The sequence below is a fragment of the Liolophura sinensis genome, chromosome 6 (genome assembly GCF_032854445.1).
Source record: "Liolophura sinensis isolate JHLJ2023 chromosome 6, CUHK_Ljap_v2, whole genome shotgun sequence".
Taxonomy (NCBI): Eukaryota; Metazoa; Mollusca; class Polyplacophora; order Chitonida; family Chitonidae; genus Liolophura; species Liolophura sinensis.
This window is the reverse complement of record NC_088300.1, coordinates 82,046,807-82,071,717: the sequence shown is the minus strand read 5'-3', so window position 1 is coordinate 82,071,717 and position 24,911 is coordinate 82,046,807. Positions and strand designations below refer to the sequence as shown.

General features: G+C 44.5%; 1 protein-coding gene across 4 annotated transcripts in view; it reads left to right on the top strand.

Moving 5' to 3' along the window:
- The first annotated feature begins 704 nt into the window (after positions 1 to 704).
- LOC135466672 (FAD synthase-like) overlaps positions 705 to 24,911 on the top strand; it is a 40,503-nt gene continuing 16,296 nt past the window's right edge. For 2 of the 4 annotated variants that reach the window (XM_064744300.1, XM_064744299.1), the window contains exons 1-7: positions 705 to 835; positions 4,933 to 5,027; positions 10,226 to 10,349; positions 13,378 to 13,490; positions 13,671 to 13,811; positions 16,521 to 16,669; positions 21,015 to 21,103. In XM_064744300.1, coding sequence (XP_064600370.1) covers positions 787 to 835; positions 4,933 to 5,027; positions 10,226 to 10,349; positions 13,378 to 13,490; positions 13,671 to 13,811; positions 16,521 to 16,669; positions 21,015 to 21,103 — 760 coding nt within the window. In that variant the 5' untranslated portion in view covers positions 705 to 786. Of the gene's footprint in view, positions 1,012 to 4,932; positions 5,028 to 10,225; positions 10,350 to 13,377; positions 13,491 to 13,670; positions 13,812 to 16,520; positions 16,670 to 21,014; positions 21,104 to 24,911 lie in introns of all 4 variants that reach the window. The other 2 variants (XM_064744296.1, XM_064744297.1) reach the window with 2 other exon arrangements.

Here is a 24,911-nt window from a genome sequence, read left to right as displayed (position 1 = left end):
TCACAACAGATACTGACATTCCACTCAAGTGGGAGACTCATTGTGAGTGTCTTACCTCAAGTTGATGGCCTTGTTGTCTAGATATGGACCCTTCCTTAATCTGTGTAAAAAAATATTTGCAGAATAGCAATTCTTATTTAGTTATGCATAATTGAAAAGACTGCATCACCTCCGCAAAAAACCGGGTTATGCGTTTCTTTTTTTGGATAGTATATTTCAGGTAGCCCTTCCGGTAATAAAATATTTCAATTATGGATACCTGAAATATTAGTTAATGTTTATACCTGTTCATATTAAATTGCATTGATTTTCCCATCTTAAAGTGATGATGTGACGGCACGAAAGGTAATTATCGAGATACGTGTATGTCATTACCGGCACCTTACCACATGAAACGTGATCGTCTTTCATAATTACCGGTGTATTCTTATGTTATCAGCTGTGTTGTGGTGGTAAAGAAATGTTTCGTAATTCTTCCCAACGCCTCACCTCTTGCCCGGTCCAACTCCCCTCCCATGCACCCCTACCCTACAACCACTTCACCCATACACCGATGGAGGTCTCCTGTATTAATATATGTATTAATATATAATGTACTGCACCAGGGAGAGATGGGGAGTTCCTGATGACGTCACACGGGATTCCCCGTATGAGAACGAGGGTGTAGTTGTGGTCAGGGAAGCGACTGCCATGCGGCTGGATTCAGCAGTGTTGATATGTGGCCGATCTGTAGCTAGATTAAGAGTTACCTCTCGACATCTCTGCAGGTTAAAATCCACGGCAAATATGGCCGCTACAGTCGCAACTTCGACAAAACCCAGCGCAGGGATCATAGGTAGCGTGAAGAACTCAAAATCACCGCAGGGAGACAATCTCATTCGCTAGCCTTTTCGTCACAGGTTATGGGAATTAACCTTGTTCCTGTTGGCAATGGGAAAACTTCGTCGGATTGTATAGAACTTGACATGTACTGCTGGTTGGATTTTTTGCACTGGTCATACTACACTATCAGTACAGTATTTCTTGCTATCTGCCTTTCTTTCTTTCTTACCGGTAGGGTAATTAATTTTATTATTTATTGGTGTTTTACCCTCTAGGCCTGTTCACTCTAATTCAGTATTGCACTGGTAGTTATATAGTCCCAGTACACTGACTGCTGGTTGAGAAATATTTAGATACGCCATATTCATGGCTGCTCATCGTACAGTCAGTGAAGAGTGCACTAGGCTTAATGGTATGGAACAGGTAGTGTCCCGAATGACCACGTCATCTACCTCTTGCTGGTCATGTTGTAACATTATTTTTGCTAATGCAATTCTTAATTTTTACGAACTGGGTTATATATAGTATAATAATGTTGCACTATCCTAAGTCAACAACGAACTGAGTAGTCCAGGAGTTTGACGTGGTGACATCGTAATCCTGTTGTACATACATCGTAATCCAGTTGTACATACATCATAATCCTGTTGTACATATGTCACAGTCCTGTTGTGCACACATCACAGTCCTGTTGTAGGTTCATCATAGTCCGGTTGTGCATGCATTACAGTCCTGTTGTACATACATCATAGACCCGTTGTGCATACATCATAGTCCTGTTTTGCATACATCAGAGTCCTGTTGTGCATATATCACAGTCCTGTTGTGCATACATTATAGTCCTGTTGTGCATACATCAGAGCCCTATTGTGCATATATCACAGTCCTGTTGTGCATACATCATAGTCCTGTTGTATACACATCATAATCCTTTTGTAGATGTGTCACAGTCCCGTTGTGCACACATCACAGTCCTGTTGTAGATACATCATAGTCCTGTTGTGCATACATTACAGTCCTGTTGCACATAACATCATAATCCTGTTGTAGATATCTCACAGTCCTGTTGTGCACACATCACAGCCCTGTTGTAGATACATCACAGTACTGTTGTACATACATCATAGTCCCGTTGTGTGTGACCGGCCCGGATAGCACAGTTGGTAGAGCGTCCGCTTCGGGACCGGTAGATCCAGGATCAATCCTTGATCGAGTCACACCTAAGACTTTAAAAGAGGAAGTTGTAACTTCCTCGCTTGGCGTTCAGCATGAAGGGGATAGTGCAACGACTGGTTGACCCGTATCAGTATAATGGCTCGCGAAGGCTTGCTTGTCTTCGGTAAGTCGTCTCAGTGAAGCAGCACTAAATAAAAGAGCGGTGGAAATCCGTCCTGCAACAAGGAGGCACATTACACGTACATGCACCCTAATGATTCCTTCGTCGTCATATGACTGAAAAATTGTTAAGTACGACGTTAAACCCCAAGCACTCACTCACTCGCACTAGTCCCGTTGTGCATACATTACAGCCCTGTTGTACATATATCATAGTCCTGTTGTGCATACATCACAGTCCTGTTGTACATACATCATAGTCCAGTTGTACATACCTCATAGTCCTGTAGTGTGTACATCATAGTCGTGTTGTACATATACATCACTGAGTAGTCCTTGAGTTTGACTTGGTGACGATTCAAGTTTTCATGTGACATGGTCACACGGCAAGGCTGTTGTAAATACATCATAGTACATCACAGTCCTGTTGTACAAGCATCATAATCCTGTTGTACATATATCACAGTCCTGTTGTACAGACATCATAGTCCTGTTGTGCATACATCATAGTCCTGTAGTGTGTACATCATAGTCGTGTTGTACATACATCACAGTCGTGTTGTACATACATCATAATCCTGTTGTACATATATCACAGTCCTGTTGTACATACATATTAGTCCATACATCATAGTCCTGTTGTATACACATCATAATCCATTTGTAGATATGTCACAGTCCTGTTGTGCACACATCACAGTCCTGTTGTAGGTACATCACAGTCCTGTTGTGCATACATCATAGTCCTGTTGTACATATATCATAGTCCTGTAGTGTGTACATCATAGTCGTGTTGTACATACATCATAATCCTGTTGTACATACATCATAATCCTGTTGTACATACATCACAGTCCTGTTGTACATACATCATTGTACTGTTGTACATATATCACAGTCCTGTTGTACATACATCATAGTACTGTTGTAGATCATAATCGTATTATTGTCTGCGTACTGAACATGTAGGGCATATACCAATCCTGTGTTTTCTTGAAACCATTCTACTATTCATAGCCTACAGGCCTTCTAAATGTAAAATCCAATAGGCCTCCTTTGAATTACCTCCCCTTGATACATGACTGTGACAGTGACGCAACACAAGATTAGATTTTGAGGCCTGAAACTATGACAAGTGTGACCTTGCCTATCAAAACATGCAGTATGATTATGGACAAATATTTTTGAGGCAACAGAAATTAAGAATATTAAGCCAGCCAAGAACCTCAACTGGCTTATGCCATTTTAATCCTAACACCGCACCTTTTAAATGGGAGAGTGACCTCAAAGGAGATAATTCACTGTGGCCCTATTACCTGATGGGGTAGCTGTCAATTAAGCTGACAAGAATAACACTGTGATTGTCTAATGCTTTGTGAAATCTCAACATGGACAGAGGCATGTTTGAGTCCCCATCTGTGTGAAAGCTCGACATGGGCAGGGGCATGTTTGAATCCCCATCTGTGTGAAATCTTAACATGGATAGAGGCATGTTTGAGTCCCCATCTCTGTGAAAGCTTAACATGGGCAGGGGCATGTTTGAGTCCCCATCTCTGTGAAAGCTCAACAGGGGCAGGGTCGTGTTTGAGTCCCCATCTGTGTGAAAGCTCGACATGGGCAGGAGCATGTTCGAGTCCCCATCTCTGTGAAAGCTCAACATGGGCAGGGCCGTTTGACTGATTTATTTATTTGATTGGTGTTTTATGCCGTACTCAAGAATATTTCACTTATATGACGCCACCAGCATTATGGTGGGAGGAAATGGGGCAGTGCCCGGGGAAACCCTTGACCATCCGTAGGTTGCTGAGAGCCCCTCCCACATACCATCCAAGAGGAAGCCAGCATGAGAGGCGTGTTTGAGTCCCCATCTCTGTGAAAGCTCAACATGGGCAGGGGCAAATTTGAGTGCCCATCTCTGTGAAAAAGCTCAACATGGGCAGAGAGATGTTTGAGTCCCCATCTGTGTGAAAGCTCAACATGGACAGGGGCGTGTTCGAGTCCCCATCTGTGTGAAGCTCAACATGGGCAGAGGCGTGTTCGAGTCCCCCATCTGTGTGAAAGCTCAACATGGGCAGGGGCGTGTTCGAGTCCCCATCTCTGTGAAGCTCAACATGGGCAGAGGCGTGTTTGAGTCCCCATTTCTGTGAAGCTCAACATGGACAGAGGGATGTTTGGGTCCCCATCTCTGTGAAAAAGCTCAACATGGGCAGGGGCGTGTTCGAGTCCCCATCTCTGTGAAAGCTCAACATGGGCAGGGGTGTGTTCGAGTCCCCATCTCTGTGAAAGCTCAACATGGGCAGAGGCATGTTTGAGTCCCCATCTCTGTGAAAGCTCAACATGGACAGGGGCATGTTTGAGTCCCCATTTCTGTGAAAGCTCAACATGGGCAGAGGGATGTTTGAGTCCCCATCTCTGTGAAAGTTCAACATGGGCAGGGGCAAATTTGAGTGCCCATCTCTGTGAAAGTTTAAACTGAAAGGAAGACTATAAGATGTTAACGAAAATCTTACATGCAGGCCTAACCGTTGATCTGTGGATAAATTGCCAACCTGGCTGGAGTGCAGATTAAACATTGAGGTGTTTGAGAAAAGCTTCTGTTCAGGCAGAGCGATATTTGTACAGTTCAGCTCACTATTTGTTTAATGGCTAATTTTTCCTTGCATTTGTTGATTTTGTCTTGTGAAGTTGACTCAGTCTTGCCACTCCTAACTGCCACTGTATGCCCTCGTTTGTGTTCTGCTTTCTCATTGTCACAGTCTGATGTCTGTTTTTCAGTGATTGGAGATGAGATTCTGAAGGGTCAGACACAGGATACAAACTCTCATTTCCTCTGCCGACATCTGTTCACTCTGGGAGTCAAAGTGAAGAAGGTAATTACTACACTTACAATAGTAACCAGGAACAGTGGCTTTTCATTAGAACCAGGCAGCAGTTAAAAATTGCATGCCATTTGGATTCCTGAACTCCTTTCACTCAAGGTAACTGTTGGCAGTTCTCGTTATTTACTCCTCTTCAAATGAACTTTTCCCAAATTGTCACCTGTGAAACAAGAGGGTGTTTCACCTACAGAAAAGGTGGGTCATGTCCCACACTGTAACCATACCTTGGGCTGCAGAGAAGGTGGGGCATGTCCCACACTGTAACCCTACCTTGACCTACAGAGAAGGTGAGTCAAGTCCCACACTGTAACCATACCTTGGCGTACAGAGAAGGTGGGGCATGTCCCACATGTAAGCCTACAGAGAAGGCGGGCCATGTCCCACACTGTAACCATACCTTGGCCTACAGAGAAGGTGGGTCATGTCCCACACTGTAACCTTACCTTGACCTACAGAGAAGGTGGGGCATGTCCCACATCTTAGCCTACAGAGAAGGTGGGTCCTGTCCAAACACTGTAACCATACCTTGACCTACAGGGAAGGTGGGTCATGTCCCACACTGTAACCTTACCTTGGCCTACAGAGAAGGTGGGTCATCTGATACACTGTAACCTTACCTTGGCCTACAGAGAGGTGGGTCATGTTCCACGCTGTAACCATACCTTGACCTGAAGAGAAGGTCCCTTGCCCTACAGAGAAGACGGCATATTTCTCACTCTGATACGTGAAATAAGTGGTACACTTTATCAACACCTAACAGTTTTATTCTGCTTAGAATCACTAGAAAAATCATGGGTTTGGAGGGCAGAACCTAGGGAGAGAGGACATCGGTGAGGAAAACTATCCGATGTATGAAATGTTTGAATGGCACAACCTAGGGAGAGAGAACATCGGAGAGGAAAACTAACCGATGTATGAAATGTTTACAGGGTACAACCTGGGGAGAGAGGACATCGGAGAGGAAAACTAGCCGATGTATGACATATTTGGGGGGCACAACCTGGGGAGAGAGGACATCGGAGAGGAAAACTAGCCAATCTACAGAATGTTTGGAGGGCACAACCTGGGAAGAGAGGACATCGGAGAGGAAAACTAGCCGATGTATGAAATGTTTGGAGGGCACAGCCTAGGGAGAGAGGACATGGGGGAGGAAAACTAGGCGATGTATGAAATGTTTGGAGGGCACAACCTGGGTAGAGAGGACATCGGAGAGGAAAACTAGCCAATCCATGAAATGTTTGGAGGGCACAACCTTGGGAGAGAGGACATCGAAGAGGAAAACTAGCCAATCCATGGAATGTTTGGAGGGCACAACCTGGGGAAAGAGGACATCGGAGAGGAAAACTAGCCGATGTATGACATGTTTGGAGGGCACAACCTGGGGAGAGAGAACATCGGAGAGGAAAACTAGCCGATGTATCAAATGTTTGGAGGGCACAACCTAGGGAGAGAGGACATCGGAGAGGAAAACTAGCCGATGTATGAAATGTTTGGAGGGCACAACCTGGAGAGAGAGGACATCGGAGAGGAAAACTAGCCGATGTATGAAATGTTTGGAGGGCACAACCTGGGGAGAGAGGACATCAGGGAGGAAAACTAGCCGATGTGTGAAATGTTTTGAGGGCAGAACCTAGGGAGAGAGAACATGGGAAAGGAAAACTAGCTGATGTATGAAATGCTTGGAGCGCACAACCTAGGGAAAGAGGACATCGAAGAGAAAAACTAGCTGATGTATGAAATGTTTGGAGGGCACAACCTGGGGAGAGAGGACATTGGAGAGGAAAACTAGCCAATCTATGGAATGTTTGGAGGGCACAACCTAGGGAGATAGAACATCGGAGAGGAAAACTAGCCGATGTATGGAATGTTTGGAGGGCACAACCTGGGGAGAGAGGACATCGGAGAGGAAAACTAGCCGATGTATGACATGTTTGGAGGGCACAACCTAGGGAGAGAGGACATTGGAGAGGAAAACTAGGCGATGTATGAAATGTTTGGAGGGCACAACCTGGGGAGAGAGGACATCGGAGAGGAAAACTAGGCAATGTATGAAATGTTTGAAGGGCACAACATGGGGAGAGAGGACATCGGAGAGGAAAACTAGCCGATGTGCGAATGTTTGGAGGGCACAACCTAGGGAAAGAGGACATCGAAGAGAAAAACTAGCTGATGTATGAAATGTTTGGAGGGCACAACCTGGGGAGAGAGGACATGGGAGAGGAAAACTAGCCGATATATGGAATGTTTGGAGGGCAGAACCTAGGGAGAGAGGACATCGGAGAGGAAAACTAGCCGATGTATGAAATGTTTTGACGGCACTACCTGGGGACAGAGGACCTCGGAGAGGAAAACTAGCCGATGTATCAAATGTTTGGAGGGCACAGCTTGGGGAGAGATAACATCGGAGAGGAAAATTATCCGATGTATGAAATGTTTGGAGGGCACAACCTAGGGAGAGAGGACATGGGAGAGGAAAACAAGCCGATGTTAGAATGTTTGGAGGGCACAACCTAGGGAGAGAGAACATCGGAGAGGAAAACTAGCTGATGTATGAAATGTTTGGAGGGCACAGCCTGGGGAGAGAGAACATCGGAGAGGAAAACTAGCCGATGTATGGAATGTTTGGAGGGCACAACCTAGGGAGAGAGGACATGGGAGAGGAAAACAAGCCGATGTGTGAAATGTTTGGACGGCACTACCTGGGTAGAGAGGACATGGGAGAGGAACATTAGCCGATGTATGGAATGTTTGTAGGGCGAACCTTGGGGAGAGAGAACATCGGAAAGGAAAACTATCCGATGTATGGAATGTTTGGAGGGCACAACATGGGGAGAGAGGAAATCGGAGAGGAAAACTGGCCGATGTATGGAATATTTGTTGGGCAGAGCTTGGGGAGAGAGGACATCGGAGAGGAAAATTATCCGATGTATGAAATGTTTGGAGGGCACAACCTAGGGAGAGAGGACATTGGTGAGGAAAACTATCCGATGTATGGAATGTTTGGAGGGCACAACCTAGGGAGAGAGGACATCGGTGAGGAAAACTATCCGATGTATGAAATGTTTGGAGGGCACAACCTGGGGAGAGAGGACATCGGAGAGGAAAACTAGCCAATCCATGAAATGTTTGGAGGGCACAACCTGGGGAGAGAGGACATCGGAGAGGAAAACTATCCGATGTACGGAATGTTTGGAGGGCACAACCTAGGGAGAGAGGACATTGGTGAGGAAAACTATCCGATGTATGGAATGTTTGGAGGGCACAACCTGGGGAGAGAGGACATTGGTGAGGAAAACTATCCGATGTATGAAATGTTTGGAGGGCACAACCTGGGGAGAGAGGAAATCGGTGAGGAAAACTATCCGATGTACGGAATGTTTGGAGGGCACAACCTGGGGAGAGAGGAAATCGGTGAGGAAAACTATCCGATGTATGGAATGTTTGGAGGGCACAACCTAGGGAGAGAGGACATTGGTGAGGAAAACTATCCGATGTATGGAATGTTTGGAGGGCACAACCTAGGGAGAGAGGACATCGGTGAAGAAAACAATCCGATGTATGGAATGTTTGGAGGGCACAACCTAGGGAGAGAGGATATCGCAGAGGAAAACTAGCCGATGTATGAAATGTTTGGAGGGTACAACCTGGGAAGAGAGGACATCGGAGAGGAAAACTATCCGATGTATGGAATGTTTGGAGGGCACAACTCAGGGAGAGAGGACATCAGAGAGGAAAACTATGCAATGTATGACATGTTTGGAGGGCACAACCTGGGGCGAGAGGACATGGGAGAGGAAAACTAGCCGATGTATGGAATGTTAGGGAGGGCACAACGTAGGGAAAGAGGACATCAGAGAGGAAAACTAGCTGATGTATGAAATGTTTGGAGGGTACAACCTGGGGAGAGAGAACATCGGAGAGGAAAACTAGCTGATGTATGAAATGTTTGGAGGGCAGAGCTCTGGGGAGAGAGGACATGGGAGAGGAAAACTAGCCGATGTAAGACATGTTTGCAAGGCACAACCTAGGGAGAGAGGACATCGGAGAGGAAAACTAGCCGATGTATGGAATGTTTGGAGGCACAACCTAGGGAGAGAGGACATCGGAGAGGAAAACTAGCTGATGTATGAAATGTTTGGAGGGTACAACCTGGGGAGAGAGGACATCGGGGAGGAAAACTAGCCAATGTATGACATGTTTGGAGGGCAGAACCTAGGGAGAGAGGACATCGGAGAGGAAAACTAGCTGATGTATGAAATGTTTGGAGGGCACAGCTCTGGGGAGAGAGGACATCGGAGAGGAAAACTAGCCGATGTAAGACATGTTTGCAAGGCACGACCTAGGGAGAGAGGACATCGGAGAGGAAAACTAGTCGATGTAAGACATGTTTGAAGGGCACAACCTTGGGAGAGAGGACATCGGAGAGGAAAACTAGCCGATGTATGAAATGTTTGGAGGGCACAACCTAGGGAGAGAGGACATTGGAGAGGAAAACTTTTCGATGTATCAAATGTTTGGAGGGCACAACCTGGGGAGAGAGGACATCGGAGAGGAAAACTAGCTGATGTATGAAATGTTTGGAGGGCACAACCTGGGGAGAGAGAACATCAGGGAGGAAAACTAGCCGATGTATGAAATGTTTGGAGGGCACAACCTGGGCTGAGAGGACATCAGGGAGGAAAACTAGCCGATGTATGGAATGTTTGCAGGGCACAACCTGGGCTGAGAGGACATCAGAGAGGAAAACTAGCCGATGTATGACATGTATTTGAGTGAAACAAATGGGAAATGGCAATGACCCATTTCTGAAGTTCGTCTTCCATATTGTTCTGGTATTGTGGGTTTTTTTTGGCAGTGTTACTTACCAAATTTGAAGTTGTGATGAATGTAGTGTGAAATAAAACAACGTTAGTTTGCAGTAACTTGTTTGCTCACTAATTAGGGCAACCACCAGGGACAGATTGCTTGCCCTCATGTATTTTCTCTTGCCCATGACAACCATCAGGAACATTTTGCTTACCCACTTGTATTTCATTGCCTGTGGCAACTGAATAATCATCAAGTACAGGTATGACTTAGCATCGATCTCCACAATTTGTACAGGACTAGGAGACATGCACTCCACATTGGTTTTATTCCTTACTAATTCAGCCCCATTTTTATCATGATATTGTGTTTTCCTACAACAGATATCTGTGATAGGAGATGACTTGGAAACCATATCTGATGAGATTGTGAAGTTCTCACAACAGTATACTCATGTGATCACATCCGGGGGCATTGGCCCAACACATGATGATCTCACGTTTGAGGGTAAGTGATCTGTGATGGTCTTCCCACACTACGCTATGTGATCACATCTGGGGGTATTGGGCCCACACATGATGATCTCACGTTTGAGGGTAAGTGATCTATGATGGTGTCCTCACTCTATACCCATGTGATCACATCTGGGGGCATTGGGCCCAAACGTGATGATCTCACGTTTGAGGGTAAGTGATCTGTGATGGTCTTCCCACACTACACCATGTGATCACATCTGGGGGCATTGGGCTCACACATGATGATGTCACATTTGAGGGTAAGTGATCTGTGATGATGTCCTCACTCTATACCCATTTGATCACATCTGGGTGAATTGGGCCCACACATGATGATGTCACGTTTGAGGGTAAGTGATCTGTGATTGCCTACCCACACTACACTATGTGATCACCTCTGGGGGCATTGGGCCCACACATGATGATGTCACGTTTGAGAGTAAGTGATCTGTGATTGCCTACCCACACTACACTATGTGATCACCTCTGGGGGCATTGGGCCCACACATGAGGATGTCACGTTTGAGGGTAAGTGATATGTGATGGTGTCCTCACTCTATACCCGTTTGATCACATCTGGGTGAATTGGGCCCACACATGATGATGTCACGTTTGAGGGTAAGTGATCTGTGATGGTCTTCCCACACTACACTTTGTGATCACATCTTAGGGCATTGGGCCCACACATGATGATGTCACATTTGAGGGTAAGTGATCTGTGATGATGTCCTCACTCTATACCCATTTGATCACATCTGGGTGAATTGGGCCCACACATGATGATGTCACGTTTGAGGGTAAGTGATCTGTGATTGCCTACCCACACTACACTATGTGATCACCTCTGGGGGCATTGGGCCCACACATGATGATCTCAAAGTTGAGGGTAGGTGATCTGTGATGGTGTTCTCACTCTATACCCATGTGATCACATCTGGGGGCATTGGGCTCACACATTATGATGTCACGTTTGAGGGTAAGTGATCTGTGATTGCCTACCCACACTACACCCATGTGATCACATCTGGGGAACCACACGTGATGATGTTATGTTTGAGAGTAAGTGATCTGTGATTGCCTACACACACTACACTATGTGATCACATCTGGGGACCCACACATGATGATGTCACGTTTGATGGTAAGTAATCTGTGATGGCCTCCCCTTACTACACCCATGTGATCACATCTGGGAACCCACACGTGACGATGTCACGTTTGAGAGTAAGTGATCTGTGATTGCCTACCCACACTACACTGTGTGATCACATCTGGGGACCCACACATGATGATGTCACGTTTGAGAGTAAGTGATCTGTGATTGCCTACCCACGCTACACTATGTGATCACATCTGGGGGCATTGGGCCCACACATGATGATGTGACGTTTGAGGGTAGGTGATCTGTGATGGTGTCCTCACTCTATACCCATTTGATCACATCTGGGTGAATTGGGCCCACACATGATGATGTCACGTTTGAGGGTAAGTGATTTGTGATAGTGTCCCCACACTACACCCATGTGATCACATCTGGGGACCCACACGTGATGATATCACATTTGAGAGTAAGTGATCTGTGATTGCCTACACACACTTTACTATGTGATCATATCTGGGGGGCATTGGGCCCACACATGATGATCTCACGTTTGAGGGTAAGTGATCTGTGATGGTGTTCTCACTCTATACCCATGTGATCACATCTGGGGGGCATTGAGCTCACACATGATGATGTCACATTTGAGGGTAAGTGATCTGTGATGGTCTTCCCACACTACACCCATGTGATCACATCCGGGGGCATTGGGCCCACACATGATGATGTCACATTTGAGGGTAAGTGATCTGTGATTGCCTACCCACACTACACCCATGTGATCACATCTGGGGACCCACATGTGATGATGTCGCGTTTGAGAGTAAGTGATCTGTGATTGCCTACACACACTTTACTATGTGATCATATCTGGGGGGCATTGAGCTCACACATGATGATCTCACGTTTGAGGGTAAGTGATCTGTGATGGTGTTCTCACTCTATACCCATGTGATCACATCTGGGGGGCATTGAGCTCACACATGATGATGTCACATTTGAGGGTAAGTGATCTGTGATGGTCTTCCCACACTACACCCATGTGATCACATCCGGCGGCATTGGGCCCACACATGATGATGTCACATTTGAGGGTAAGTGATCTGTGATTGCCTACCCACACTACATCCATGTGATTATATCTGGGGACCCACACATGATGATGTCACGTTTGAGAGTAAGTGATCTGTGATTGCCTTCACACACTGCACTATGTGATCACATCTGGAGGGCATTGGGCCCACACATGATGATGTCACGTTTGAGGGTAAGTGATCTGTGATGGTCTTTCCACACTACACCCATGTGATCACATCTGGTGGCCCACATGTGATGATGTCACGTTTGAGAGTAAGTGATCTGTGATTGCCTTCCCACACTACACTATGTGATCACATCTGGGGGCATTGTTGCCACACATGATGATGTCACGTTTGAGGGTAAGTGATCTGTGATGGTCTTTCCACACTACACCCATGTGATCACATCTGGTGGCCCACATGTGATGATGTCACGTTTGAGAGTAAGTGATCTGTGATTGCCTTCCCACACTACACTATGTGATCACATCTGGGGGCATTGGGCCCAAACGTGATGATCTCACGTTTGAGAGTAAGTGATCTGTGATTGCCTACCCACACTACACTATGTGATCACATCTGGGGACCCACACGTGATGATGTCACGTTTAAGAGTAAGTGATCTGTGATTGCCTACCCACGCTACACTATGTGATCACATCTGGAGACCCATATATGATGATGTCACGTTTGACGGTAAGTGATCTGTGATTGCCTACCCACACTACACCATGTGATCACATCTGGGGGGCACACACATGATATTTTTTAAATGCATATATTTCCATGTTATATTTTGCTGGGGACCTCAGTATAAGTGAAGTGTTGGTGTTATTTTTCAGGTTTGTCCCAAGCCTTTGGTGAGCCTCTCTTTCATCACCCGGAATTGGTCAAAGTTTGTAGGAAGTTTTTTGGCACAGACGATATCAAGTCACCAAAGTTGAAACTGGCATATGTAAGGTTGAATTTTGTGTAGGATGGTTTGTTTAAATATATGCACAACAGAAAGAAAGCTAATATATCTCTGCAGACAATTTGGTTGAAAGCTGATGTATATTTGAGGTATTGTTTTCTTCTTGATGGCAATTCAAGCTTGTGACAAAAGCCCAGACTGCTGTGAATATCTCCCCGACAGGTGCCCAGGTCAGCAAAGCTCTTGTACGGTGTCCACCCGCAGACAGGAGAGAAGGCACGGTACCCACTGGTCAATGTGAGGAATGTGTATGTATTCCCGGGGATTCCCTCGCTGATGGAAAGAGCCTTTCTTATGCTACAGGTGGGTGAGAATGATGACACAGTGGATGGGTGGATGGAGATCAGGCAGGTGATACATTAGGTGGTTGGAGATTAGGCTGTGATACATTAGGTGGGTGGAGATTAGGCTGGTGATAGATTAGGTGGAAATCAGGTTGGTGAAACATTAGGCGGGTGAAGATTAGGCTGGTGATACATTAGGCAGGTGAAGATTAGGCTGGTGATACATTAGGTAAAGATTAGGCTGGTGATACATTAGGCGGGTGGAGATTAGGCTGTGATACATTAGGCAGGTGGAGATTAGGCTGGTGATACATTAGGTGGAGATCAGGCTGGTGATACATTAGGTGGAGATCAGGCTGGTGATACATTAGGTGGGTGGAGATCAGGCTGGTGATACATTAGGCGGGTGAAGATTAGGCTGGTGATACATTAGGAAAAGATTAGGCTGGTGATACATTAGATAAAGATTAGGCTGGTGATATATTAGACGGGTGGAGATTAGGCTGGTGATATATTAGACGGGTGGAGATTAGGCTGGTGATACATTAGATGGGTGGAGATCAGGAGGTGATACATCAGGTGGGTGGAGATCAGGTTGGTGATACATTAGGTGGAGATCAGGCTGGTGATACATTAGGTGGATGAAGATCAGGTTGGTGATACATTAGGTGAAGATAAGGCTGGTGATACATTAGGTGGATGAAGATCAGGCTGGTGATACATCAGATGGGTGGAGATCAGGTACATACATTAGGTTGGTGGAGATGTTAAGAAATTAGTGCTCTTTTGAAAACTTTCTATGTGTGTTGGTAAACCCTATTTTTTTTTTCTTGTGTTTTCTTGACTTCACCTCTTTAACTCTTTTTTGACAGAGCAATTTTGTAATGGGCGAAATGTCATGTTGTTTGAAATGGTAAAATGTCATGTTGTTTGTAATGGTGAAATGCCATCTTGTTTGTAATGGTGAAATGTCATGTTGTTTGTCATCTTCTTTTTAGTGGTTGAATATCATGTTATGTTGTGTGTCATTGTGATATAATCTGTTGGACATGTCACGTTGTGTGTCATTGTGATGAAATCTGTTTGACATATAATGTTGTATGTCATTGTGATGTAATCTGTTGGACATATCACTTTGTGTGTCATTGTGATGTAATCTGTTGGACATGTCATGTGTGATATTGTGATGTAATCTGTTTGACATGTCATGTTGTGTGTCATTGAGATGTAATCTGTTTGACATGTCATTTAGTGTGTTATTGTGATGTAATCTATTGGACATGTCACTTTGTGTGTCATTGTGATGTAATCTGTTTGACAAGTCATGATGTGTGTCATTGTGATGTATTCTGTTGGACATGTCATGTTGTGTGTCATTGTGATGTAATCTGTTTGACAAGACAGGATGTGTGTTATTGTGATATAATCTGTTGAACATATAATGTTGTGTGTCATTGTGGTGTAATCTGTTTGACGTGTCACATTGTGTGTCATTGTGATGTAATTTGTTGGACATGTCACGTGTGTTATTGTGATATAATCTGTTGGACATGTCGTGTGTTATTGTGATGAAATCTGTTGGACATATAATGTTGTATGTCATTGTGGTGTAATCTGCTGGACATGTCACGTTCTGTGTGAGTCTGATGTACTCTGTTGGACATGTCATGTGTGTTATTTTGGTGTAATCTTTTGGACTTGTTATGCTGTGTGTCATTGTGATGTAATGTGTTGGACATGTCATTTAGTGTGTCATTGTGATGTAATCTGTTGGACATGTCACATTGTGTGTCATTGTGATGTAATCTGTTTGACGTGTCACATTGTGTGTCATTGTGATGTAATCTGTTGGACATGTCATGTGTGATATTGTGGTGTAATCTGTTGGACATGTCACATTGTGTGTCATTGTGATGTAATTTGTTGGACATGTCATGTTGTGTGTCATTGTGATGTACTCTGTTGGACATGTGATATTATGTGTCATTGTGATGTAATCTGCTGGACATGTCACGTGTGTTATTGTGATGTAATTTGTTGGACATGTCATGTTGTGTGTCATTGTGATGTACTCTGTTGGACATGTGATATTATGTGTCATTGTGATGTAATCTGCTGGACATGTCACGTGTGTTATTGTGATGTAATGTGTTGGACATGTCATGTTGTGTGTCATTGTGATGTAATCAGTTGGACATGTGATATTTTGTGTCATTGTGATGTAATCTGCTGGACATGTCATGTTGTGTGTCATTTTGATGTAATCTGTTGGACATGTCACGCGTGTTATTGTGATGTAATCTGTTGGACATATCACTTTGTGTGTCATTGTGATGTAATCTGTTGGGCAGGTCATGTGTGTCATTGTGATGTAATGTGTTGGACATGTCACGTTTTGTGCGAGTCTGATGTACTCTGTTGGACATGTCATTTAGTGTGTCATTGTGATGTAATCTGTTTGACGTGTCACATTGTGTGTCATTGTGATGTAATCTGTTTGACGTGTCACATTGTGTGTCATTGTGATGTAATTTGTTGGACATGTCACGTTTGTTATTGTGATGTAATCTGTTTGACATGTCATGTGTGTTATTGTGATTGAATCTGTTGGACATTTCATTTAGTGTGTCATTGTGATGTAATCTGTTGGACATGTCATTTAGTGTGTCATTGTGATGTACTCTGTTGGACATGTGTCAGTGTGCATGTGACATTTTTACTCCCTTAGGACATATTTAAGAATCCCGAGGCTGAGACTCACACAGAGGAAGTCTATGTGAACCAAGATGAAGTCAGCATAACTCACGTTCTCAACCAAGTAGACCAACAGTTCCGCAAAAACGTCATATTAGGATCTTATCCAGAATTCCACAACAGGTAAGGCTCACAAAACCTCCACTGAAGCAGTATGAATATGTGTCAGGTGCCTGACCAACATGATTAAGCTGCAACTGAGCTAGCACAAATATATGTCAGGTGCCTGACAAAGATGATTAAGCTACAACTGAGCTAGCACGGGGATTTGTCAGGTGCCTGACAAACATGATTAAGCTGCAACTTAGCTAGCACGAGGATTTGTCAGGTGCCTGACAAACATGATTAAGCTACAACTTAGCTAGCACGAGGATTTGTCAGGTGCCTGACAAACATGATTAAGCTACAACTGAGCTAACACGAGGATTTGTCAGGTGCCTGACCAACATGATTAAGCTGCAACTGAGCTAACCCGAGGATTTGTCAGGTGCCTGACAAACATGATTAAGCTACAACTTAGCTAACACGAGGATTTGTCAGGTGCCTGACAAACATGATTAAGCTACAACTTAGCTAACACGAGGATTTGTCAGGTGCCTGACAAACATGATTAAGCTACAACTGAGCTAACACGAGCATTTGTCAGGTGCCTGACAAACATGATTAAGCTGCAACTGAGCTAGCACGAGGATTTGTCAGGTGCCTGACAAACATGATTAAGCTACAACTGAGCTAACATGAGGATTTGTCAGGTGCCTGACAAACATGATTAAGCTGCAACTGAGCTAACCCGAGGATTTGTCAGGTGCCTGACAAAGATGATTAAGCTACAACTGAGCTAACACGAGGATTTGTCAGGTGCCTGACAAACATGATTAAGCTACAACTTAGGCTAGCATGAGGATTTGTCAGGTGCCTGACAAACATGATTAAGCTGCAACTTAGCTAGCACGAGGATTTGTCAGGAGCCTGACAAACATGATTAAGCTGCAACTGAGCTAACACGAGGATTTGTCAGGTGCCTGACAAACATGATTAAGCTGCAACTGAGCTAACACGAGGATTTGTCAGGTGCCTGACAAACATGATTAAGCTGCAACTGAGCTAACACGAGGATTTGTCAGGTGCCTGACAAACATGATTAATCTACAACTTATCTAGCACAAGGATTTGTCAGGTGCCTGACAAACATGATTAAGCTACAACTGAGCTAACACGAGGATTTGTCAGGTGCCTGACAAACATGATTAAGCTACAACTTATCTAGCACGAGGATTTGTCAGGTGCCTGACAAACATGATTAAGCTACAACTGAGCTAACACGAGGATTTGTCAGGTGCCTGACCAACATGATTAAGCTGCAACTGAGCTAACACGAGGATTTGTCAGGTGCCTGACAAAAGATGATTAAGCTACAACTGAGCTAACACGAGGATTTGTCAGGTGCCTGACAAAGATGATTAAGCTGCAACTGAGCTAACACGAGGATTTGTCAGGTGCCTGACAAAGATGATTAAGCTACAACTTATCTAGCACGAGGATTTGTCAGGTGCCTGACAAACATGATTAAGCTGCAACTTAGCTAGCATGAGGATTTGTCAGGTGCCTGACAAACATGATTAAGCTGCAACTGAGCTAGCACGAGGATTTGTCAGGTGCCTGACAAAGATGATTAAGCTGCAACTGAGCTAACACGAGGATTTGTCAGGTGCCTGACAAACATGCTTAAGCTGCAACTTAGCTAACACGAGGATTTGTCAGGTGCCTGACAAACATGATTAAGCTACAACTTAGCTAACACGAGGATTTGTCAGGTGCCTGACAAACATGCTTAAGCTGCAACTGAGCTAACACGAGGATTTGTCAGGTGCCTGACAAACATGATTAATCTACAACTTATCTAGCACGAGGATTTGTCAGGTGCCTGACAAACATGCTTAAGCTGCAACTGAGCTAGCACGAGGATTTGTCAGGTGCCTGACAAACATGATTAAGCTACAACTGAGCTAACACGAGGATTTGTCAGGTGCCTGACAAACATGATTAAGCTACAACTGAGCTAACACGAGGATTTGTCAGGTGCCTGACAAAGATGATTAAGCTACAACTTAGCTAGCACGAGGATTTGTCAGGTGCCTGACAAACATGATTAAGCTACAACTTAGCTAGCACGAGGATTTGTCAGGTGCCTGACAAACATGATTAAGCTGCAACTGAGCTAACACGAGGATTTGTCAGGTGCCTGACAAACATGATTAAGCTGCAACTGAGGTAACACGAGGATTTGTCAGGTGCCTGACAAACATGATTAAGCTGCAACTGAGCTAACACGAGGATTTGTCAGGTGCCTGACAAACATGATTAAGCTGCAACTGAGCTAACACGAGGATTTGTTAGGTGCCTGACAAACATGATTAATCTACAACTTATCTAGCACGAGGATTTGTCAGGTGCCTGACAAACATGATTAAGCTACAACTGAGCTAACACGAGGATTTGTCAGGTGCCTGACAAACATGATTAAGCTACAACTTATCTAGCACGAGGATTTGTCAGGTGCCTGACAAACATGATTAAGCTACAACTGAGCTAACACGAGGATTTGTCAGGTGCCTGACCAACATGATTAAGCTGCAACTGAGCTAACACGAGGATTTGTCAGGTGCCTGACAAAGATGATTAAGCTACAACTGAGCTAACACGAGGATTTGTCAGGTGCCTGACAAAGATGATTAAGCTGCAACTGAGCTAACACGAGGATTTGTCAGGTGCCTGACAAAGATGATTAAGCTACAACTTATCTAGCACGAGGATTTGTCAGGTGCCTGACAAACATGATTAAGCTACAACTTAGCTAGCATGAGGATTTGTCAGGTGCCTGACAAACATGATTAAGCTGCAACTGAGCTAGCACGAGGATTTGTCAGGTGCCTGACAAACATGATTAAGCTGCAACTGAGCTAACACGAGGATTTGTCAGGTGCCTGACAAACATGATTAAGCTGCAACTGAGCTAACACGAGGATTTGTCAGGTGCCTGACAAACATGATTAAGCTACAACTTAGCTAACACGAGGATTTGTCAGGTGCCTGACAAACATGCTTAAGCTGCAACTGAGCTAACACGAGGATTTGTCAGGTGCCTGACAAACATGATTAATCTACAACTTATCTAGCACGAGGATTTGTCAGGTGCCTGACAAACATGATTAAGCTACAACTTAGCTAGCATGAGGATTTGTCAGGTGCCTGACAAACATGATTAAGCTGCAACTTAGCTAACACGAGGATTTGTCAGGTGCCTGACAAACATGATTAAGCTACAACTTAGCTAACACGAGGATTTGTCAGGTGCCTGACAAACATGCTTAAGCTGCAACTGAGCTAGCACGAGGATTTGTCAGGTGCCTGACAAACATGATTAAGCTACAACTGAGCTAACACGAGGATTTGTCAGGTGCCTGACAAACATGATTAAGCTACAACTGAGCTAACACGAGGATTTGTCAGGTGCCTGACAAAGATGATTAAGCTACAACTTAGCTAGCACGAGGATTTGTCAGGTGCCTGACAAACATGATTAAGCTACAACTTAGCTAGCACGAGGATTTGTCAGGTGCCTGACAAACATGATTAAGCTGCAACTGAGCTAACACGAGGATTTGTCAGGTGCCTGACAAACATGATTAAGCTGCAACTGAGGTAACACGAGGATTTGTCAGGTGCCTGACAAACATGATTAAGCTGCAACTTAGCTAGCACGAGGATTTGTCAGGTGCCTGACAAAGATGATTAAGCTGCAACTGAGCTAACACAAGGATTTGTCAGGTGCCTGACAAACATGATTAAGCTACAACTGAGCTAGCACGAGGATTTGTCAGGTGCCTGACAAACATGATTAAGCTGCAACTTAGCTAGCACGAGGATTTGTCAGGTGCCTGACAAAGATGATTAAGCTGCAACTTAGCTAGCACGAGGATTTGTCAGGTGCCTGACAAACATGATTAAGCTACAACTTAGCTAGCACGAGGATTTGTCAGGTGCCTGACAAACATGATTAAGCTGCAACTGAGCTAACACGAGGATTTGCCAGGTGCCTGACAAACATGATTAAGCTGCAACTGAGCTAACACGAGGATTTGTCAGGTGCCTGACAAAGATGATTAAGCTGCAACTTAGCTAGCACGAGGATTTGTCAGGTGCCTGACAAAGATGATTAAGCTACAACTGAGCTAACACGAGGATTTGTCAGGTGCCTGACAAAGATGATTAAGCTGCAACTGAGCTAGCATGAGGATTTGTCAGGTGCCTGACAGACATGATTAAAGTACAACTGAGCTAACACAAGGATTTGTATCTTCAATCAGTTGACTGTGGCTGGAAGAATGTTTTTATCAGATTGAGGGAGTGAGTACCTCATCTGCGATTTCGGATAGATGTATGTACATGTAGTGTTTTTGTGTTTCAGTTATTATAAAGTGAAGCTGACTATGGAATCAGAGAGTTCCCAGTACCTGAAAGAGGCCCACGACTTCCTAACTACTACACTGCCTAAAGGTGAGCTCTTGCTGGTCCGACTAAAACACTGCCTAAAGGTGATTTCTACCTGATCCTAAAGGTGAGCCCTACCAGGTCTGACTAATACATGTATACTGCCTATACAAGCAGTATACATTATGTGACTTATACTTTGCCTAAAGTTGAGCTCTGCCTGGTGTTACTAATACACTGCCTTAAGATGAGCTCTACCTGGTGTTACTAATACACTGCCTAAAGTTGAGCTCTGCCTGGTGTTACTAATACACTGCCCAAAGGTGAGCTCTACTTGGTCTGACTAATACACTGTCTAAAGGTGAGCTCTACTTGGTCTGACTAATACATTACCTAAAGGTGAGCTCTGTCTGGTGTGACTAATACACTGCCCAAAGGTGAGCTCTACTTGGTCTGACTAATACACTGTCTAAAGGTGAGCTCTACTTGGTCTGACTAATACACTGCCTTAAGATGAGCTCTGCCTGGTGTTACTAATACACTGTCTAAAGGTGAGCTGTGCCTGGTTTGACTAATACACTGTCTAAAGGTGAGCTCTACTTGGTCTGGTGTGACTAATTCACTGCCCAAAGGTGAGCTCTGTGTGATCTGACTAATACACTGTCTAAAGGTGAGCTCTACTTGGTCTGACTAATACATTACCCAAAGGTGAGCTTTGCCTGGTCTGAATAATACACTACCTAAAGGTGAGCTCTGGCTGGTCTGACTAATACACTGTCCAAAGGTGAGCTTTGCCTGGTCTGACTAATGCACTACCTAAAGGTGAGCTCTCTGTGATCTGACCAATACACTGTCTAAAGGTGAGCTCTACTTGGTCTGACTAATACATTACCTAAAGGTGCTCTGCCTGGTCTGACTAATACACTATCTAAAGGTGAGCTCTGCCTGGTCTGACTAACACCCTACCTAAAGGTGAGCTCTGTGCGATCTGACTAAATGTGAGCTTTGTCTGGTCTGACTAATACACTACCTAAAGGTGAGCTCTGTGTGATCTGACTAATACACTGTCTAAAGGTGAGCTCTACTTGGTCTGACTAATACATTACCTAAAGTTGAGCTCTGTGTGGTGTGACTAATACACTGCCCAAAGGTGAGCTCTGCCTGGTCTGACTAATACACTGTCTAAAGGTGAGCTCTGCCTGGTCTGACTAATACACTGCCCAAAGGTGAGCTTTGCCTGGTTTGACTAATACACTGCCTAAATGTGAGCTTTGTCTTGTCTGACTAATAAACTGCCTAAAAGTAAGCTATGTGTGATCTGACTAATACACTACCTAAAGGTGAGCTCTGTGTGATCTGACTAATACACTGTCTAAAGGTGAGCTCTACTTGGTCTGACTAATACATTACCTAAAGGTGAGCTCTGTCTGGTGTGACTAATACACTACCCAAAGGTTAGCTCTGCCTGGTCTGACTAATACACTACCTAAAGGTGAGCTCTGCCTGGTCTGACTAATACACTACCTAAAGGTGATCTCTACTTGGTCTGACTAATACATTACCTAAAGGTGAGCTCTGCCTGGTCTGACTAATACACTGCCTAAAGGTGAGCTCTACTTCGTCTGACTAATACACTACCTAAAGGTGAGCTGTGCCTGGTCTGACTAATACACTGCCTAAAGGTGATCTCTGCCTGGTCTGACTAATACACTGTCTAAAGGTGATCTCTACTTGGTCTGACTAATACATTGCCTAAAGGTGAGCTCTGCCCCTTGTGACTAATACACTGCCTAAAGGTGATCTCTACTTGGTCTGACTAATACACTACCTAAAGGTGAGCTCTGCCTGGTCTGACTAATACACTGTCTAAAGGTGATCTCTACTTGGTCTGACTAATACATTACCTAAAGGTGATCTCTGCCTGGTCTGACTAATACACTGCCTAAAGGTGATCTCTGCCTGGTCTGACTAATACACTGTCTAAAGGTGAGCTCTACTTGGTCTGACTAATACATTACCTAAAGGTGAGCTCTGCCTGGTCTGACTAATACACTGCCCAAAGGTGAGCTCTGCCTGGTCTGACTAACTCACTACCTAAAGGTGAGCTTTGCCTGGTGTGACTAATGCACTGCCTAAAGGTGAGCTCTGCCCCTTGTGACTAATACACTGCCCAAAGGTGAGCTCTGCCTGGTCTGACTAACACACTACCTAAAGGTGAGCTCTGCCTGCTCTTACTAATACACTATCTAAAGGTGAGCTTTGCCTGGTCTGACTAATACACTGCCTTAAGGTAAGCTCTGCCTGGTCTGATTAACTCACTACCTAAAGGTGAGCTTTGCCTGCTTTAACTAATACACTATCTAAAGGTGAGCTTTGCCTGGTCTGACTAATACACTGCCCAAAGGTAAGCTCTGTGTGATCTGACTAATACACTACCTGAAGGTGAGCTCTGTGTGATCTGACTAATACACTACCTAAAGGTGGGCTTTGCCTGGTCTGACTAATACACTGCCTAAAGGTGATTACTGCCTGGTCTGACTAATACACTGGCTAAAGGTGAGCTCTACTTGGTCTGACTAATACATTGCCTAAAGGTGAGCTCTGCCCCTTTTGACTAATACACTGTCTAAATGTGAGCTCTACTTGATCTGACTAATACATTACCGAAAGGTGAGCTCTGCCTGGTCTGACTAATACACTGCCCAAAGGTGAGCTCTGCCTGGTCTGATTAACTCACTACCTAAAGGTGAGCTTTGCCTGGTGTGACTAATGCACTGCCTAAAGGTGAGCTCTGCCTGGTTTGACTAACTCACTACCTTAAGGTGAGCTTTGCCTGGTGTGACTAATGCACTGCCTAAAGGTGAGCTCTGCCTGGTCTGACTAACACACTACCTAAAGGTGAGCTTTGCCTGGTGTGACTAATGCACTGCCTAAAGGTGAGCTCTGCCCCTTGTGACTAACACACTACCTAAAGGTGAGCTCTGCCTGCTCTAACTAATACACTATCTAAAGGTGAGCTTTGCCTGGTCTGACTAATACACTGCCTTAAGGTAAGCTCTGTGTGATCTGACTAATACACTACCTGAAGGTGAGCTCTGTGTGATCTGACTAATACACTACCTAAAGGTGAGCTTTGCCTGGTCTGACTAATACACTGCCTAAATGTGAGCTTTTTCTTGTCTGACTAATACACTGCCTAAGGTTAAGCTCTGTGTGATCTGACTAATACACTGCCTTAAGGTGAGCTCTGTGTGATCTGACTATTACACTATCTAAAGGTGAGCTTTGCCTGGTCTGACTAATATACTACCTGAAGGTGAGCTCTGTGTGATCTGACTAATACACTACCTGAAGGTGAGCTCTACTTGGTCTGACTAATATATTACCTACACGTACATGTAAAGGTGCGCTCTGCCTGGTTTGACAGCTGACCTCAGATAAAGTGAGCTCTAGTTGGTCTGACTTCTGACATTAGATAAAGGTGATATCCAGCTGATCTGACCTCTGACCTCTGGTAAGGGTCATCTTTACCTGTGTTGACTTCTCACCTGTGGTAAGGTGAACTCTGCCTAATCTGACCTCTGATAAATGTGAACTCCTTACCTTATGTGACTTCTGACAAGGTCATTTTAACCTGGACTAAGATCTGACCTCTGATAAAGATGAACTCTACTTGACATAACTTCTGACCACCATACTTTATCTTTGATGGAATCTTTGATGGCTCAAAGTAAATCTCAGCCCTTGACCAAACCCTTCATTGGAATAAGAAAAATTGACTGTTTCACAAGCTACTTCTGCTTGCTAAACAGTCCAGAGGTGATTTCTCAAAATATCAACTCTATTACTAACACGGAGCCATTCAGGCCCAGGG